Source organism: Halictus rubicundus, chromosome 12 (genome assembly GCF_050948215.1).
Source record: "Halictus rubicundus isolate RS-2024b chromosome 12, iyHalRubi1_principal, whole genome shotgun sequence".
Taxonomy (NCBI): domain Eukaryota; kingdom Metazoa; phylum Arthropoda; class Insecta; order Hymenoptera; family Halictidae; genus Halictus; species Halictus rubicundus.
The window spans coordinates 13,438,042-13,454,088 of NC_135160.1; the positions used below are offsets into that span (position 1 = coordinate 13,438,042).

Consider the following 16,047-nt stretch of genomic DNA (forward strand, 5'->3'; position numbering starts at 1 on the left):
TGAGGGGAATACAGTTATCCCCTTTCTGCCATTACCGGGTTAGTCATGGCGCTAGTGATGGGCACCATCGACTAAAAACTATCGACTAAATATTCGATAGCAGATTCCTCTCTGTCGATAGTATGTAGTAACTAAATAGTAATCAGTCGATAGTTGAATTTAGTCGATAATGCCCATCACTACATGGCGCAGACGCAACGCGAATTGGTACCTTTGATGTCGGTCGTTCGACTGTAGGAACGCGGGAAATTTAAATTAACTGGATTTAATATTCTTATTTCGTGTCAATATCTAATAACTAAAAACCCGTTCAAGTTGATTGATAATGTAACATTTATTAATATTGGTTTTCTTCGTATTTACATTAACTTACAAACAATATAAATATGTACTATATATTCATAATTTTAGCCTCTTAAAACATAGAATGGAATTTGCTGAGAATTGCAAAGTTTCATCAAAGTCGAAGATTGACAGTTGGATTATCCTCTAAGGAACTGCGCAAGGGGCATTAGGGCAACACTCATATCAATAGGTTTCCCCATCACCCATGAGGTACTATTGTCAATGCGTTTTTTTTTTTGTAAATGGTATCCCCTGTATGTAGGCCTACTACATACTACTACTATGTCACATAGAAAATAAAAATAAATATGGAAAATAATTTTTAATTTTACTGTCAAAATTTTTATCAGATTAGCAAAGAAGATTTTCTCGCACGTTTAGTCGTGCTAGGTAAATCGGAAATGTCGATGGGTAAGCTGGACGTCGATGTTCGTATCGCTGACAGTAACGAAGAATCTTTCAGTAATGTGCGCTGATCCGTCTTAATGTTACGCATTTCTGTGGACAGACTTTCGCACAAATAAGTCGATCCGAACATCGAGAAAATTCGGATCGCAAAATTTCTAAGAACGGGATATGTCGATTCTTCCAATGTTTTGAAGAATTCAGCTCCTCTCTCTTCCCTCGTTTTCAAAGAAATGTCGTTCTGAAGGTCGCACAATTCTTCTCGGCACTCGAGATTGTGTTCTTCGATTCTGGCGGTGAGGGGATTGTCAAAGAGAATTAGATCATTTCTAAGCGAGTCGAAGTCGATGAAACGCTTATCGAAGTGATCTATAAATGAACGAAGAATATGAAGATGATTATCAAAATCGCACTCAGTGCCGAATTCTTCGAAAATTAACTTACAAGTGGGAAAACAGAAAAAACTTCCTTGTTCTGGACTTAAATGGTTTTGAAAAAGTACCAGCCTTCTACGAAAAGAATCGACAAGGCTACATAACTCAGAAATACTTTGACCGGGTTTTTGCAATTTTAAACTTAAGGTATTCAAATGGGTAGTTAGATCAACTATAACTGAGAGTTCGCAAAGGAAACTCACATCTGTTATGAAGCAGGAATATTCTTCCAAATTTAAAATTGGATATTCTTGCAAGAAAAAGATGATTTCTTTCCTTATAGCAAAAAATTTATTTAAACAATTCGCTGCACTGAACCAGTGTACTTCATCATGTACAGGGACATCAGTGTAAGCAGCGTTGCGCGTTTCAAGTAATTCTATAAATTTCTTATGAGACAAAAATTTATTTTCACCTCTGATGGCATTGATTATTTTATTTACCTTTCGCATAGCGAAAGATAATTTTTTATCTGTCCCACATAATGCCTCCTGATGGATGATATAATGTATGATTGGGAATTTTAAATCACGACTTTTAAACTGCACACATAGTCCTTTCATGGCTTTTGCACCATCCGTTACTACTGCAGTGCATTTGGAAAAATTAGTTTGAAATTTTATAAGAGTGTTCTCAACTGCATCGAAAATGTCTACTTCTGTCCCTACGTCATGCAAAACTGCAAAGTCCAGAAGTTCTTCGACATATGAAAAATCATTCTGTACAATTCGAGCGAAAATGCTCAATTGATTTGTATGCTGGTTATCAGTGTTTTCGGTCAGACACAATGAGAAATAACGACATGTGTCTAAAAGTGCAGTTAATCTATCTTCAATAGAAGCACCTATGTCCAAAATTCGGGACCTCACAGTTTTACCACTAAGTGGGATGCTCGCAGCTTCTTCAAGTGTTAATGAATTCCCAAACAATTTAACCGCTTCAATGAGGCATTTCTTTATGAAATCACCCTCAGTGAATGGTTTACCTTCCTTTGCTATTAAAAGCGAAATAGCATAAGAAGCATTATGAGCTTTCTCCGATAAAGATGTAACCTCAGGAATATACGTCCGACATTCCTTATATACTAACTTGAGCCCTTCTATCAAGCTTAATTTTTCAGAATCTTCATACGAAGCATATTGTTGTGAATGATGACACAAGAAATGCAGTTTGATTTGAGATTCTTTTACTAGCTTAGGCTCCAATCCGCAAATAAGGCATATTGTACGATTACCAATTTGGGAGAAGAAAAAGTTTGTTTCCCATTCCGGATTAAAATTTTGACAATACATCTGCTCTCGAGACATATTGCTCACTGCTTAATAAACAAGTAACAAGTTAAAACAAAATTTACTATACACACTATTTAGTACTAGTGGTGGGACTTGGCACGCTTCAAATCTCATATTCGAATATGATTCGAAACTGAAAACTCTTGGAATTCTTGCTAATCTTGAACGTCTTGAAAGTCTTGAAGTCTTGAAAGTCTTGAAAGTCTTGAAAATCATAAAAGTCTTGATCGTCTTGGAACTCATGGAAGTCTTCTAAGTTTTGATAGTCTTGATCGTCTTGATCGTCTTGATCGCCTTGTTTTCAATCACATCGACCCTGAGACGCGACCAAGGTGTACAACAACAAGAGGCATATGACATTGTACAACAATACAACACTCGAGTCAGTTATTGTCATTTATGGAATATTGCATGGTTTTTTCGCGCATGCGCGTCCAAAAGCAGTAACGTATTTAAGTATACATATTGTGGAGAAAGTAGTGGGGCACTATTATTAGCGGGAAAGTATCGGAAAGGTTAAGGACGACACGACGAGACAAACATGCTACGAATTTTTAATAAATTATTATTAACATTTGATTGGTATATACATACTATACATTCATTTTTCAAAATCAAATCATAGGAAATTTTGCGAAAATATGTGGAGTGATCATGGTATCCCATTTTAGCCAAACTTTTTACTTTACTGACGTTGGAATTGTCGCGCATGCGCGGAACAACCATGCAATATCCGATCCTTAGACTATATATCTAATGGTCTAAGACAGGCTACGGTTTTATAGGCACGCGGGAAATTTAAATTAACTGGATTTAATATTCTTATTTCGTGTCAATATCTAATAATTACAAACCTGTGCGTGTTCATTCATAATGTAATATTTATTAATATTGCTATTCAAAGTTACCTTAATTTCTTTTAATGGAATGACCTACTTCTATTTCATTTTAATAGATATCTAATTAATTGAGAGTAATAATATACACATACATCGAGATAAATGACTCGTAAATATAAAATACAATAAAATTAAAAAAAAATACAATCAGTCGGCAGGACACAGGTGATCCGTGTGGAGGTATGGTACGTTACCACACGCCACGCCGGCTCTTCTTGTGCCATTCAAGCTAATAATAAAAGAATATTGTATTTTACGGAAGTAATGAAACTTTAATATCTCGGAAGCTATTGGGTATCTGCGCCTATAATGCGGTATATTCGTAAACAGGAAAACGAGATTTATAAGTGTGCAAAGTTTCAACAAAATCGGTGACCCAAGGAGCCTCCTTGTAAGTGTCGCCTCTTGTTGTATTCCTACTCTTTGGTTATGTAGTGGTAGTTCAGGACTTGTAGGAAGAGTGCGATATGATACGTAAATGAATGATCCGAGTTGATCCGAGTTTTCGGTAGGATCGTGGATGTAAACTATAAAAATCATTAGCTGCTTGAAGTTGTTTTAATAGTTGTTATACTATCATCCAATGAACAATATCTTCAAGTAATTCACTATTGTGTAAATATTTCAATTTTACAAATGGATGAAACGCAATTGGACCTAATGTGAGTTATTTCGAAATAATATTTTAATCAATTTAAAATTAAACAATATTTTCATCAAATATTATTCTTAAAATATATTATTATCCTCCCAGAAGTGTTAGAATATAAAATTAAAGTTTCAAGGATCATTAATTCAATAATGTGTATTGTTGTTTCTGTGAATCGTGTGGCTATTGAGGAATTAGTTTATTCTCGATGCAAATTACTTTTTTCCAGACAAGAAAAGCATGATACAGCCGATGTAAATTTACCTGCTGTAACAGCTAGTTTAGAAATGCTCACAGTAGATACAAATTTGCCACATACAGGAAGAAAGAAGGCGCTCAGAAGGAAAGCATTCTGCATCAATCCTACTCAAACTCTTAGTGAAAGTCTTAACAGAAGGTATAACTATTATTTGTTGTAACATATCTCGAGCATTAAAGCACTCGAACTACTCTGTTACACAAAATATTTATGTATGTTCTTAGATGCAGTTTAAGACCAAGGAAAAGAACTAGTGCCGAAATGGAAAAACAGAACAAAACACAAGAAGGAGAAGTAGATGTTAAAAATTATTATTTAAATAAAAGTCTAAAACGCAAATTAAATACTCTGGAAACGATTTATGAAGAAAAAGACGATGGAAATGAAAATAGTAAGTTCATGAGTGTAAAAAGATATAAACGTATGATACAATTTCAAGATAAACCTTCAGATTATAAACTAAAGAAGAGAAGAGCAAAAATGAAGAATCTAATTAGTTTCAAACGGAGATGCGCATCTATGCAAATGTTGCTTGATAAACTTAATAGTATTACAGCAGAATCTCCTGCAAAGATTAATAGCGAGACAAAATGATAATATACAGAGGTATTGAAATGTACAATGCAGGATGAGTTGTAATGAAAACTATTTATTGAAATAATCTTTCTTTTCGTAATGAAAGTTCACTTTTGACTTAATTTTTTAATTTTTTGTATAATTACATTAATGTATATGCGTGAAAAGTGCATATAAGAGTACTGTACACGGATGAGAAGGAGACATGCAGAATGGCACAGGGGCAAGAGGAAACCCTACCTGTTCCTAATTTGATTAGTTGACATTGCAACTTCTACCACTAGTGAAATTAAGTGTACCTAATAACGAATCAGGCGCACAATCTTTCCAGCTGCGTTCTTTACAGCTGCAGACAACACTTACAGTAATATATATATAGTGACGTCGCTGTATTAATGAAAGGATCAACTTTTACAACGTATTTTCTTTTTAAGTAAAGATGTAATATCACTTGTATTACATATACTTACTCTGTAAGACAGGTATTATTAAAAACATAATTTTCTTCATTCATGATGTTCATGCAAATATGATATTAAATTTCTTTTTTACATATACTATTATCTTGATTCAAGTATGTTTTATGTATTTGAATTTGCTCTATACACTTATCTACAAATTTACTTAACTGTACTTCCTTTAATGCATTTATATTATTTCGTATTTTGTAAATTTGTTTTGTATTACACTTTTCTAATAACATACAAATGTGCATCTTCTAAGTGCATTGAAATACATCTTGAATAACAATAAAGAAAATGTTCAACACACATATAAAATTACATAAGCTGAAAAAGACTGATGAAATAAACAAATGTTCTAAGTATGTATTCATTTAGTATTTTACATCTATTGGAAATGAAAATAATAGTAATAATTATGATGTATTCTTTCTTATATATGTACTATATTTTTTATCATAAATGATGTACAATTGTATTTATAGTGTTAAAATATTATAGTTTCATAAGTGCATAATATAAAAAATAATAAAATCTAGTAAGTATTTACATGGATGGAGTGAATATTGAAATATTACTATATCATCGATAACGCCACTTTTTGTTATGTATTATCTATCTTTACAGAGCATTTTATTGAATGTTTGTCGCACCCAACATATTCTCTAAGCATACCTTTAACTTCTTCATACTCTTTGCTATCAAGTTTAACACATGCACACCTAGATTGTTGTGATCCAGGAGATTCAAATAACATTCTTGGTACACCAATCCAATCTCTTGCTATTCCCCCACTAAAAAGAATCAATTAAAAAAATTTTGATGAAAGAAAATATTTTTGCAAAATGTATTTACCTTTTTTTAGTACACCATACTAGACTTCCAGAGGCTGGATTCCATTCTATATTGCATGGAGGAAACATCCTTTTCCTATGTTCCTCGTTCAATTCGATTTCTTTAGTTTGCTTTAACATTCTTTGTATATTATACGTTTCTTCAGTTGGACTACCATCCTCGTGGTAGTGTCTGCCGCTTAGTTTGCCTATATCAAAGGGAACATACTTCTGATGTCAGAAATATTTATGAATATATTATGAATTATAGCAAGCCAACCTTTGTAAATATAGTTGTCATTATAAAATTTGACCCAGTCATTTAGTGCTTTGATTTTCTGTAAAGATAATGAAGAAACATCATCTGTTAAGCCTTTATCATTAAATTCACCTGTGATAAAAGCTAATGATGCGTCTCGACCTGCAAACGTATTTATTAAATATTCATGACAAAAAGTATGTGATAAATATAATCACATCATAATTTATACCAGTGAAGACATGATAAGTAGCTCCAGGACCATAATGTTTTGCACCTTTTGTAACGTCGAAAACTTGCCCTAATATCGAAATATATAAACCATCTTTTAAGTTTGTATATTTTCTGAGTTCATTCTGTGTGAATATTTTCTGATCCACATTAGTTTCTGAAATTGAATTCGGGTTTCTATCCGAAGTGAAATAAATATTACCAATAATATTTATTCCCTTTTGCATAAAATCATCTAATTTTATTTTGTTCAGATAATCATGCGAGTATAGAAGATATACAGATATAAATACTGGAAACAACCAAAGATACTTGGAAAACATAGTTTGGTTAAATGCTTTATTCGTAATCAACTTTCTACATTCACAACACAGACACTTTTATGTGTCGTAAATATTGAAATTAATAACTGAAGAAATCAACAACAATAAAATTTATATAATTGTTTAAATATTTCGAACGAAAAACATACATAATTCCTTTAAGAATGCTCTGTATACGTCAGTGCGTATCCGACACAGAACGCAGCGTTCCGAACGCGAAAGGCGGGTCATATAAATACTTTTTAACACATCGATTATTATTTTACTCATAATGTAATATTACATCAAATTCTTATAACTAAGTGTATACATGTAACCGCGTGTACTTATATGTATATATTTAATAACTAGGCCTATGATATAATCCTGAAGTATAAATTTTGAAATTACATCTCGCAACGTAAACAACAAATAAGTACCGAAAACATGCGTTCCATGTGTTCACGTGTTCCGTTTAGAAAATGTGAAAAGCATTAGTTTTTCTAAAATATTATACCGAAGGGAAAGAAAATAGTGGACAAAATGATTTCATGTTAAACATTCGAACGTATGAATTTCACCGCGTTCTGAGCCTATTACGCTACACCTCCTCTGCCAAGTTGGCATATATTTTATCTTCTCTTTTGCTTCGAGTAGTCGGTACGTGCCTTCATCAATCCTTTACGATAAATATCATTCTAATATAATGCGCACTGGGATGCGCTCAGGCGCGTATCTCCTTATTTTTGTTCTAGGTTCGCTGAGAAAAAAAAAACAAAAATTGCTGAAATTCTGCGGTCCTACTGATACAGCTTTTCGTTAGCGAATAACTCGAGCCTTTCCCAAGGGAAACAATACACTTAATCAGACACTGTCGTCGCTATCGTGTATCGAATTTCTTTTTTTTATCAGATGCGCGACAGACAAGTCGTTCTATGGGACTTTGTACGAAAAGCGGCTTCAAAGGAAAGAGATTAGGAACAGGTATGTGCAATTAGAATAAGGATAGCGCTCGGAGAGGGAAGCGGGACAATGCACGCAGGGCGGAAGTGAGAAACCACTCGTTGCAAATGGCAGACGTATGATACCGTCTACTTATTTTTCTGGTGTATCCGTGGCAGTGGATTAACGATTCGGAGCGTGTGTGCATTGTGTCGTTCGGCAGGATCGAACGTTATTGCGTGTTGAATCGTTGGTAATTAAGATATTCAACAGCGATGGCGAAACTGGTGAACGTTTGGCGGGACGATGACCCGGTCGATTTGACGCGAAGACAAATGCCGTTGATTGTTGATGAGAATCTCACGGTGAGCAGAATTTCCATCGGATAACATTCCCAAATAGAATTATTCGTCTGTCGAAAACCAACGGCTTAATAGGACTTACGTAATGGCATTCTATGATATTTCTGACTTAACCTAAACGTGGCTATGAATGCATGCCTATGGCATAACTAATTAAGAGTACACTGTGTTTAATATCGGTTCTACGCTTAACAATCGTTGATGGCTGGCAGTCGAACGTGATTCATGTTTCTACGAATCAATAGCAGCTTTTCAACTATCGTTCGTTCTATTATTGTGATTTTAAACTCGCTTGTTTTTCTTGCAAAAATAAAAAATGTCAAACGTCGTTCTTTTTTTTTTTTAAAGCATCGATTAGATACTATGCAGCGAATGAAACGACAACTTGAACAATAAAATTATCAAAGATTGCGATGTAGTACGTTAGCATGAAATACGTAGAACTGTATAATTTTTATAAAACCCATTATAATATTTTTTATATATCATCTGATATATCTTCTGACCGAAACAACATCAGAATTTATAATTTAACATTATAGAAATAATTTTGACTTCTTGTGTAGCTGATTAGGGATATAAAGGGTTTTTATATTAGTATAAAATAAGTAAAACTGTATAATTTTGATAAAAGTCATTTTAATATTTTTTTTATACTTTATATATATATAACTTTTTGTTATTCTTTTTTAAAATAACATCCTAATCTATCATCTGATATATCGTCTGACCGAAATAACATCAGAATTTATAATTCAATATTATAGAAAAAATTTTGACTTCTTCTATAGATGATTATGGATATGAATGGTTTGGGAGCAATCTGTGATAATCCATTAGTACGTGGTAAACAGCTTGATGAATTTACTAAGAAATTGGATATGCTTACAAAGGAAGAAATTAAAGCATCGTTTAAAGTAACATGCAAGGATATGCTTGCAATTTTAGGTCAAGCTGTGCCATGTATTGGTTGCAGGAGAAGGTAAAAAAAACTGTGTGATATATATGCATAATACTTATGAAATAAACATCGCTCTCTGTATTATTGGGAGCTGAAAAGAAGTCTCCCGAGATAACACAGGGACAAGGGGAATTGCTTGCTGGGCACGCCTGACCCTATCATCGATGCTTTCATAGTCCCGATAATAAAATTTAGGCTTTGACACACTACGTAGTAGGGGAGAGTCATGCAGTATCAACTGCTCTAAGTTTTCTTCTTATATCTTGGGCTAGAGTCAGTAAAAATTAAAATTTAAAAAAGGAATCTGTAGCACGAATGAAGCTGAATAAAAGGACAGAACTTAATTTTGTGGAATTCAATACTAAGGATTGATTATTTGTAAGAGTAAAGAAGTTAGAATTTGAAGGAAACAAAAAATTGTCGTCCTATACCGACCAATTACATACTTAGTAGATCTTTTACTCTAAATGATTAATGATGTTAGAAAAGACATTTAGATGTTAAAATACGTATTTTTATTCAAATTTCACGTATGCAAATAATAAAATAATCGAATATTATTTTGTTTTCTTGTTGAGTTTTTCCCTATTTCCTTTTCTTAATTGCTTTTTCGTTTTTTGCAGCCTTTTTTCTGCTTCTCTTGCTCTATAATTTCCTTTTGCTTTTCTTTTCTCCACATTTATTTTTTTTTCTTCAGTCAAAGTACAAGAATTTACTATCTTGGTCTTTCACGTACAAAATCAATTGTTTTTCTAACTCTGTATTAAATGTTCTTGTAAATTATCCCATTTGAGGAGTTAAATTTACACATTCACTGGCTCGAATTGCTCGGAATCAATCTCCCAATGTAGTTTTTGGGACGTTGAAAGTCTCAGCAGCATTCATGTTCTCCTATGTCCATTTTCCTTTCTTCTGCTTTGGAATTTCAGACATTTTTCTGCGGGAAAATGAAGAACTTGTGTCAGAACAGCAAAATCAATAGAACCAGCAATATGGGCTATATTCATTTGTTTTGTCAAGTAAAATGCAGCCATCTGACAGAGAAAGCCAATAACTAATTTTGGTCGGTACTGTACTCCAATCGATACTGTACTCCAATCGATACTGTACTCCAATCGATACTGCACAACTCCCCCCTATGTGTGAAGAGACTTCTTTTCAGCTCCTAATTATTCCACGTATTGAATGTTTATATTTTATGTATTTAGCGTTGAAAGATTGTTCTACGACCTTATGAAATCAGGGCATCCAGCATTAGATCCTTTGATAATCACACCTGAAGGTTTACTATCGATAAAAGATGATGTTTTAGGATCACCGCAATTATTATGTACAATGTTGCAAGGACATAGGTAATGCTATTGATATTGTAATGTATTTATTACGAGTATATAAAGTCTAAAACAATTTGATTTTTATGTAGCACAAGGTTAAATAGTTTAGTTGAAAGACAACCTAGAAGTAAGAAGTCGCGAAGATGTGTATTGCATTCATTGGAAATTCAACGTATGAGGCCACTGCCAAGCGCGTGGAGAGAAGTATGGGATTGTATGGAACTTCCCTGTCGACAGGAACTTGCTCTGATAGAAACTGATACTCTCGATGCCACCTTGGACACGTATTTACGTAAACATCGGTAAGATCATAAATATCATGTTTAAGTTACTTGTAATTGAAATTTTCTATTGTGTATGCTTTTGTAGATTCTGTGGAGAATGTCGAACGAAGGTGATATTAGCATCTTCCTTGTTAACAACAGAACCGGAGCCAGCAAAAGAAACAGGTTATGTCGCCGCCCTGTACTCTGGAATTAAACGTTGCATACAAGATAGACATGTACATTTACCTACTAGTACAGATTATATTAATACTTTAATTGGTCGAGCTCAACCAGAACTCATGGGAAGGTACGTAGTTATGAAAGTTTATTATCAAAAAGTTTCTATCGGGATTTAATCAGTTTAGGACACATGAAATTACAGGGAACGGCATGCAAAAACATTAGAAATTGCTCAGGAAGAAGTACTTACATGTTTAGGTATATGCGTTGCTGAACGATTGCATAGAGTTCATCGACGTTTAAGGGAAGAAGAAACTGTGTGTAAAGTGCTGGCCGCCGTTGCAGTGGATGCATTGTCCAGGAGTATGAATAGTGAATTTAATACCTGGTGCGCACTAGCAAATGAATTTTGTTCATGGTTAAATGATTCTTTACAGATGGCCGTAGAAGTTAAGCAGGGTATCTCGCAATTAGAACTTCTTTATGAAGAATTAACGAGAGAAGAAATAGCAAAGAAACAACGGCGAGAAAAGTTACGTTTAAAACGCAAGAAGAAGAAAGAACGTCGTTACGAAACAGAAGAAAAGGAAAATACGTGCGAGGTAAGCTGCCCCTCAGCATTGAAATTTTTAAAACTAATAAACGTGTTTGGTTATTCACTTAATTGTATGCATATAGTGTTTAAGCAAAAGGCAAAGCGATAGCTGTGAAACACAGTGCGTTTGTGCAGATTCAAAACCCACAACACAGAATGTAGATCGACATAAGGTATTGACTTGTTTTGAGGTGTGCGAGAACCCGAAAATATCGCATATATACATGTATGCATATATGAACGTATACAACGAACGAACATATACTTCTTTTTCAGTTACAAGTATTAGATCCTAAAAATGAGGGACCACCTACGTGTAAATGTCCAGACTGCACAAAAAAGTCATCATCTAGTATATCACAATCGCAAAGTCAGACGCAGCTAGCATTTCCCAAAAAAACGTCGAACCTACAAAAGAATGGTGTTAAGAAAGATTCGTCTGAATCAAAGTCGAAATTTACCACAAATCAAACGAAAAAGCATAGCACTCCTGTTAAGAATCTTTCCGAAGAAGAATTATTCGAAGCATGCGAGTCGTGTAAGGTAATGATACAATGTATCAATACATGTTCTACTCATGTTTTAATTTTACTTGTAAGATTTATATGTCGTTCAATACGCAGGATTGTTCGGAGAAAATGGAAGACGATGATTGGCACAGTCTAGACGACTGTAAACACCCAATGACTAAAGACATAGTACATGCTTGGATAGGAAAACCAAGCAAAAGATATATGTGGATAGAAATGAAAAAACGTTTTGAATTATCGATTTCAGAGAGGAAAAGTCGTTCTTCAAGTGAACAATCGTCGCAGGATTGTGGTTATTCTTCGGAACACAATATTAGTAGTTCTTCTCTTCCTAGTACACCAGAAGGATCAGAAGTAGCCTGCAGCGATGGATGTTGTAACCATGAAAGAGATTGTCACGACATACGACCATCTGATAAACTTATTCATTCCAATTCTAGCATCTCATTATTGAAGGAGAAGGGCGGCGGTCTAACACTTACACAGATGTTAGAAGTAAGTGTTTAATGTTCTATATATATATATATTCTTTTTCCGTTTGTAACGCAATTTATTTATTATCAGGAATCCCATTTGTCAGATGATGAAGAAAAAGAAAGTTATATTCCAGCGGAGGAAGTGTTGGAGTTTAAATCGCGAATGTGCCAAGTTCTTGAAAAACGACAAGAACTTCGTCAAACGCTTAGAAAACGTTTCGCTATCTTATGCAGCCATCATAAACCCTTTACCATTCCTAATTAAAAGTTTCTACTAGGTACAGTTACTTAATAGAATACAATCTTTCTTTTTTTACATTGATTTACTGCCAATAGAGACACACGAATGCAATAGATGTATTTTGGATAATTGTTATTATTGGAGGACAACCTTCCTGTGTGAATAAAATATCGTTGGAGATGTACATCGTAAGAACGTCATATGATATGGTTTATTTGCAAGCAGTAAACTACGTCTAATAAACTAGAAATATCATGAGAATGATTATGCCTTGAATTTTGTTGTTTCCTATGCAGCTCAATTCAAAAGAAATAAAAGACAACTTTGTAGATGAAAATATGTAATTATAAAGGAATTAGATTGAAAATATAATGTCGATTAACTCTGAGAACTGGTTTTCAGAAATCAAATTATCAAATTAAGGCATAAATAAGAATGTATCACATCAGTGTTCAGGGTTAAAGGAACCTTATTTTTGTTCATGCTTATAATTAAACATAATACATAATTCGTGTGAGCATGTATTTAGTAGCTAGAAAATTTTTAAATCCATTGCACGTAATAAACAATTGTATAGAAGATGATTTTCATTAATTACTACATACTTTATGAGAGTTTTATTTTTGTGGAAGTAACTGTTACGGCTTACTTTCTAACAAACTGAACGTAAATGTTGTAATAATTATAATATATTATATAAAAATTATTATAAAATAGACATTGCATTCCACATTATTTCAAATTATATTCTCTCTTCAATTCTATATAAAAAATCTGATTTTTTTACAAAATATATATTACATCAGTTTTTTTTATATTATATAAAAATATGAATATTTAAGGCATTGTAATCTTAGCATAAGTCAACAAACGCTATTCTTATGTAAATGAACAGGATTATGCATATACGTTCGACTCTTTTTTTTTTGTAGATACAACGTATGTATTAATTAATGTACACGAAGGAATGACTAGTTCATATTATGTTGCGTGTAATTATGCTTCTTCTCACGATATATGTATATTAGTTCAATATTTTCTCATTCATTATAGCCTGCAACGCATAAACATGCATTCGTTCCTCCAAAACCAAAAGCATTTTTTAGAGCTACACGTCTTGATACTGGTTTCCAATCTTTTTTACAATTTGGGGCAAACTTCAAGGGTGTTTCTGTATCCAGATTCTGTAAATTTAATGTTGGCGGTATTACACCATGTTTGATGGCTAAAATAGTGAAAGCTGCTTCTAAATTTCCCGCTGCGCCTAATAAGTGACCGTGAGCCCCTTTTGTACTAGAAACAGTCACATGTTTACTATGTTGCCCCATAAATGATTCTATAGCTTTCAATTCGATAGCGTCACCTAAAGGAGTGGAAGTTGCATGCGCACTGATGAAGGTAATTTCTCTGGCCCCTATACCAGCATCTTTTACAGCTCTATCCATAGCTAATATAGCACCGGTACCATCTTCGCTGGGTGCAGTTAAATGCGTTGCATCACCAGACAAACCGTATCCTAATACTTCTGCATAAATTTTAGCATTTCTTGAAAGTGCATGATTTAATTCTTCCAATACTAATATAGCAGTCCCTTCTCCCATAACAAATCCATCTCTTTCTTTGTCAAATGGACGCGATGCTTCTGTTGGAAAATCATTTCTTGAAGTGCTTAACGCTCTAAGTCTACAGAAAGCAGCTATAGCAAGAGGACTTATGCATGCTTCTGCTCCACCGCAGACCATTACAGATGTTTGTCCACCACGGATGAAACGAAATGCATCACCTAAATATTAAGCATACTAGTTACTTGATAGAAAATTAAATTATTCATATTCATAAAAATGTTTACCAATTGCATGCGCTCCAGTTGCACACGCTGTTGATACAGAATGGTTTGGCCCACGAAAACCGTATTTAATACTAATTTGTCCTGCAGCCATATTAGGCAAAATTCTGGGTATAAAATAGGGGTTGACTTTGTTGTATCCTTTCATTAGCGCTTCGTATGTTGTACACACATCGACTAAATCTATCATTCCAACTCCTACTGCTACGCCTGTATCTTGCTTGTCCATTTCATCTGTTGGTTTCCATTTTGCATCTTCTAATGCCATTTCTGTAGCTATCAAAGCATAAGCAGTCGCAGAACACATTGTACGTAACTCGCGGCTTGAGAATTGTGACTGTATGTTTAATTCATTCGGCCCATTTCCTTTAGGTATTAATGCTCCTATTCCAGAATAATGAAATATCTTTAATGTACATGAAAAAGTAGAATTACGTTAATAAGTGAAAGGATATGAACATTTCATTGGAATCTTACCAATTTTACAAGGTAGTTTATTATAATCTGGATCAGTCAATTTGATAACACCAGACTTACAGTTAAGAAGATTATTCCAGGAGTTTTCCACACCTACTCCTAGTGGACACACTATCCCCATTCCTGTCACCACAACCCGCCGCTTGCATCTTGCAGCGGTTGTTAATGTACGATTTACACCAACAAGTGGACTTAACATTTTACCGGTATGGTGAGAATGTTTGTTAAAAATATTATACTTTGAGGTTAGAAATTGTTACATTATCATTTGTTGTAAACAAGTATTTGACCTCTTTCTTAGAATATAAATGTCCTTCGACTTCATCATGAAAATAATAAATAAAAAGAACGAAGTGATTCTCAAACTTTATTAAAAAGTCTGTTATAAAAACAGTTCTATTCGCATAAGTAGTTCACTCAGGACCCGATCAAATAATATGGCGCTGCAACTTTCAGTTTCTCAGTATGCACTTACTTTTCACTATGACTTTTCATAACATTAATTTCGTACCTATTTATATGTATTCTGTAACAAAATGAAAATGATCTAATGTTACTCATAAATAAATTTTAGTATGCTACGATAAATTACAAATTATTTACTTTTGAACGTAATGTTCATTGTCATTATTTTCTGTTTTCAAAAGATTATTATTAGAAATTATATTACATATTCTTGTGGTTGTCGTATTGGCACATAAAGAATTGCATCAATTTACTATTCGATTTCGTAAGATTTAATTAATAGTTATAAAATAGTATTTTGTCCAATTTTAAGAATTTCTGATGTTTTAGTATATGCATTACAATACCATTATAATGTATTTCTCACATAAATTAAAAGAATTGTAGTTACTAAAGAATATTTTATAACTATTCTCGAAATTTTCGT

At 33.5% G+C, this 16,047-nt stretch overlaps 5 protein-coding genes across 5 annotated transcripts; 2 read left to right on the top strand and 3 right to left on the bottom strand.

The window, feature by feature from the left end:
* Window positions 1-630: 630 nt before the first annotated feature.
* Window positions 631-2,787, bottom strand: LOC143359961 (general transcription factor II-I repeat domain-containing protein 2B-like). Its single transcript, XM_076798401.1, has 2 exons — window positions 2,716-2,787; window positions 631-2,662 (listed from the first exon to the last, which is right to left on the bottom strand). The coding sequence occupies exon 2, from the start codon at window positions 2,489-2,491 to the stop codon at window positions 692-694; it is 1,800 nt and encodes a 599-aa protein (XP_076654516.1). The 5' UTR covers window positions 2,492-2,662; window positions 2,716-2,787; the 3' UTR covers window positions 631-691.
* A 1,019-nt stretch (window positions 2,788-3,806) lies between these two features.
* LOC143359905 (uncharacterized) lies at window positions 3,807-5,869 on the top strand. Its single transcript, XM_076798261.1, has 3 exons — window positions 3,807-4,037; window positions 4,254-4,421; window positions 4,508-5,869. The coding sequence occupies exons 1-3, from the start codon at window positions 4,012-4,014 to the stop codon at window positions 4,875-4,877; spliced, it is 564 nt and encodes a 187-aa protein (XP_076654376.1). The 5' UTR covers window positions 3,807-4,011; the 3' UTR covers window positions 4,878-5,869.
* Window positions 5,747-7,530, bottom strand: LOC143359904 (neuferricin). Its single transcript, XM_076798260.1, has 4 exons — window positions 6,645-7,530; window positions 6,434-6,574; window positions 6,176-6,362; window positions 5,747-6,114 (listed from the first exon to the last, which is right to left on the bottom strand). Exons 1-4 carry the CDS (start codon window positions 6,964-6,966, stop codon window positions 5,925-5,927), a joined length of 840 nt encoding a protein of 279 aa, XP_076654375.1. The 5' UTR covers window positions 6,967-7,530; the 3' UTR covers window positions 5,747-5,924.
* Window positions 7,531-7,832: 302 nt separating this feature from the next.
* On the top strand, window positions 7,833-13,093 carry LOC143359902 (gametogenetin-binding protein 2-like). The gene is made up of 11 exons (XM_076798257.1): window positions 7,833-7,929; window positions 8,161-8,252; window positions 9,041-9,231; window positions 10,419-10,562; window positions 10,634-10,846; window positions 10,914-11,117; window positions 11,193-11,592; window positions 11,669-11,758; window positions 11,862-12,128; window positions 12,209-12,610; window positions 12,680-13,093. Exons 1-11 carry the CDS (start codon window positions 7,881-7,883, stop codon window positions 12,854-12,856), a joined length of 2,229 nt encoding a protein of 742 aa, XP_076654372.1. The 5' UTR covers window positions 7,833-7,880; the 3' UTR covers window positions 12,857-13,093.
* A 410-nt stretch (window positions 13,094-13,503) lies between these two features.
* On the bottom strand, window positions 13,504-15,599 carry LOC143359903 (3-oxoacyl-[acyl-carrier-protein] synthase, mitochondrial). Its single transcript, XM_076798258.1, has 3 exons — window positions 15,156-15,599; window positions 14,682-15,062; window positions 13,504-14,615 (listed from the first exon to the last, which is right to left on the bottom strand). Exons 1-3 carry the CDS (start codon window positions 15,352-15,354, stop codon window positions 13,873-13,875), a joined length of 1,323 nt encoding a protein of 440 aa, XP_076654373.1. The 5' UTR covers window positions 15,355-15,599; the 3' UTR covers window positions 13,504-13,872.
* Between the last annotated feature and the right edge of the window lie 448 nt (window positions 15,600-16,047).

What these genes read in the sequence shown, in the direction of transcription:
- LOC143359961 (XM_076798401.1), bottom strand. Translation starts at nt 2,491, where the DNA reads ATGTCTCGAGAGCAGATGTATTGTCAAAATTTTAATCCGGAATGGGAA.
- LOC143359905 (XM_076798261.1), top strand. Translation starts at nt 4,012, where the DNA reads ATGGATGAAACGCAATTGGACCTAAT. An exon ending in GAAACGCAATTGGACCTAAT is followed by an intron (nt 4,038 to 4,253) that starts GTGAGTTATTTC and finishes ACTTTTTTCCAG; the next exon opens with ACAAGAAAAGCATGATACAG. An exon ending in AGTGAAAGTCTTAACAGAAG is followed by an intron (nt 4,422 to 4,507) that starts GTATAACTATTA and finishes GTATGTTCTTAG; the next exon opens with ATGCAGTTTAAGACCAAGGA.
- LOC143359904 (XM_076798260.1), bottom strand. Translation starts at nt 6,966, where the DNA reads ATGTTTTCCAAGTATCTTTGGTTGTTTCCAGTATTTATATCTGTATAT. An exon ending in TGACAACTATATTTACAAAG is followed by an intron (nt 6,363 to 6,433) that starts GTTGGCTTGCTA and finishes CCTTTGATATAG; the next exon opens with GCAAACTAAGCGGCAGACAC. An exon ending in GTATGGTGTACTAAAAAAAG is followed by an intron (nt 6,115 to 6,175) that starts GTAAATACATTT and finishes GATTCTTTTTAG; the next exon opens with TGGGGGAATAGCAAGAGATT.
- LOC143359902 (XM_076798257.1), top strand. Translation starts at nt 7,881, where the DNA reads ATGGGACTTTGTACGAAAAGCGGCTTCAAAGGAAAGAGATTAGGAACA. An exon ending in AGGAAAGAGATTAGGAACAG is followed by an intron (nt 7,930 to 8,160) that starts GTATGTGCAATT and finishes GATATTCAACAG; the next exon opens with CGATGGCGAAACTGGTGAAC. An exon ending in AAAAGGAAAATACGTGCGAG is followed by an intron (nt 11,593 to 11,668) that starts GTAAGCTGCCCC and finishes GTATGCATATAG; the next exon opens with TGTTTAAGCAAAAGGCAAAG.
- LOC143359903 (XM_076798258.1), bottom strand. Translation starts at nt 15,354, where the DNA reads ATGTTAAGTCCACTTGTTGGTGTAAATCGTACATTAACAACCGCTGCA. An exon ending in TAAACTACCTTGTAAAATTG is followed by an intron (nt 15,063 to 15,155) that starts GTAAGATTCCAA and finishes ATTCTGGAATAG; the next exon opens with GAGCATTAATACCTAAAGGA. An exon ending in AACTGGAGCGCATGCAATTG is followed by an intron (nt 14,616 to 14,681) that starts GTAAACATTTTT and finishes CTTAATATTTAG; the next exon opens with GTGATGCATTTCGTTTCATC.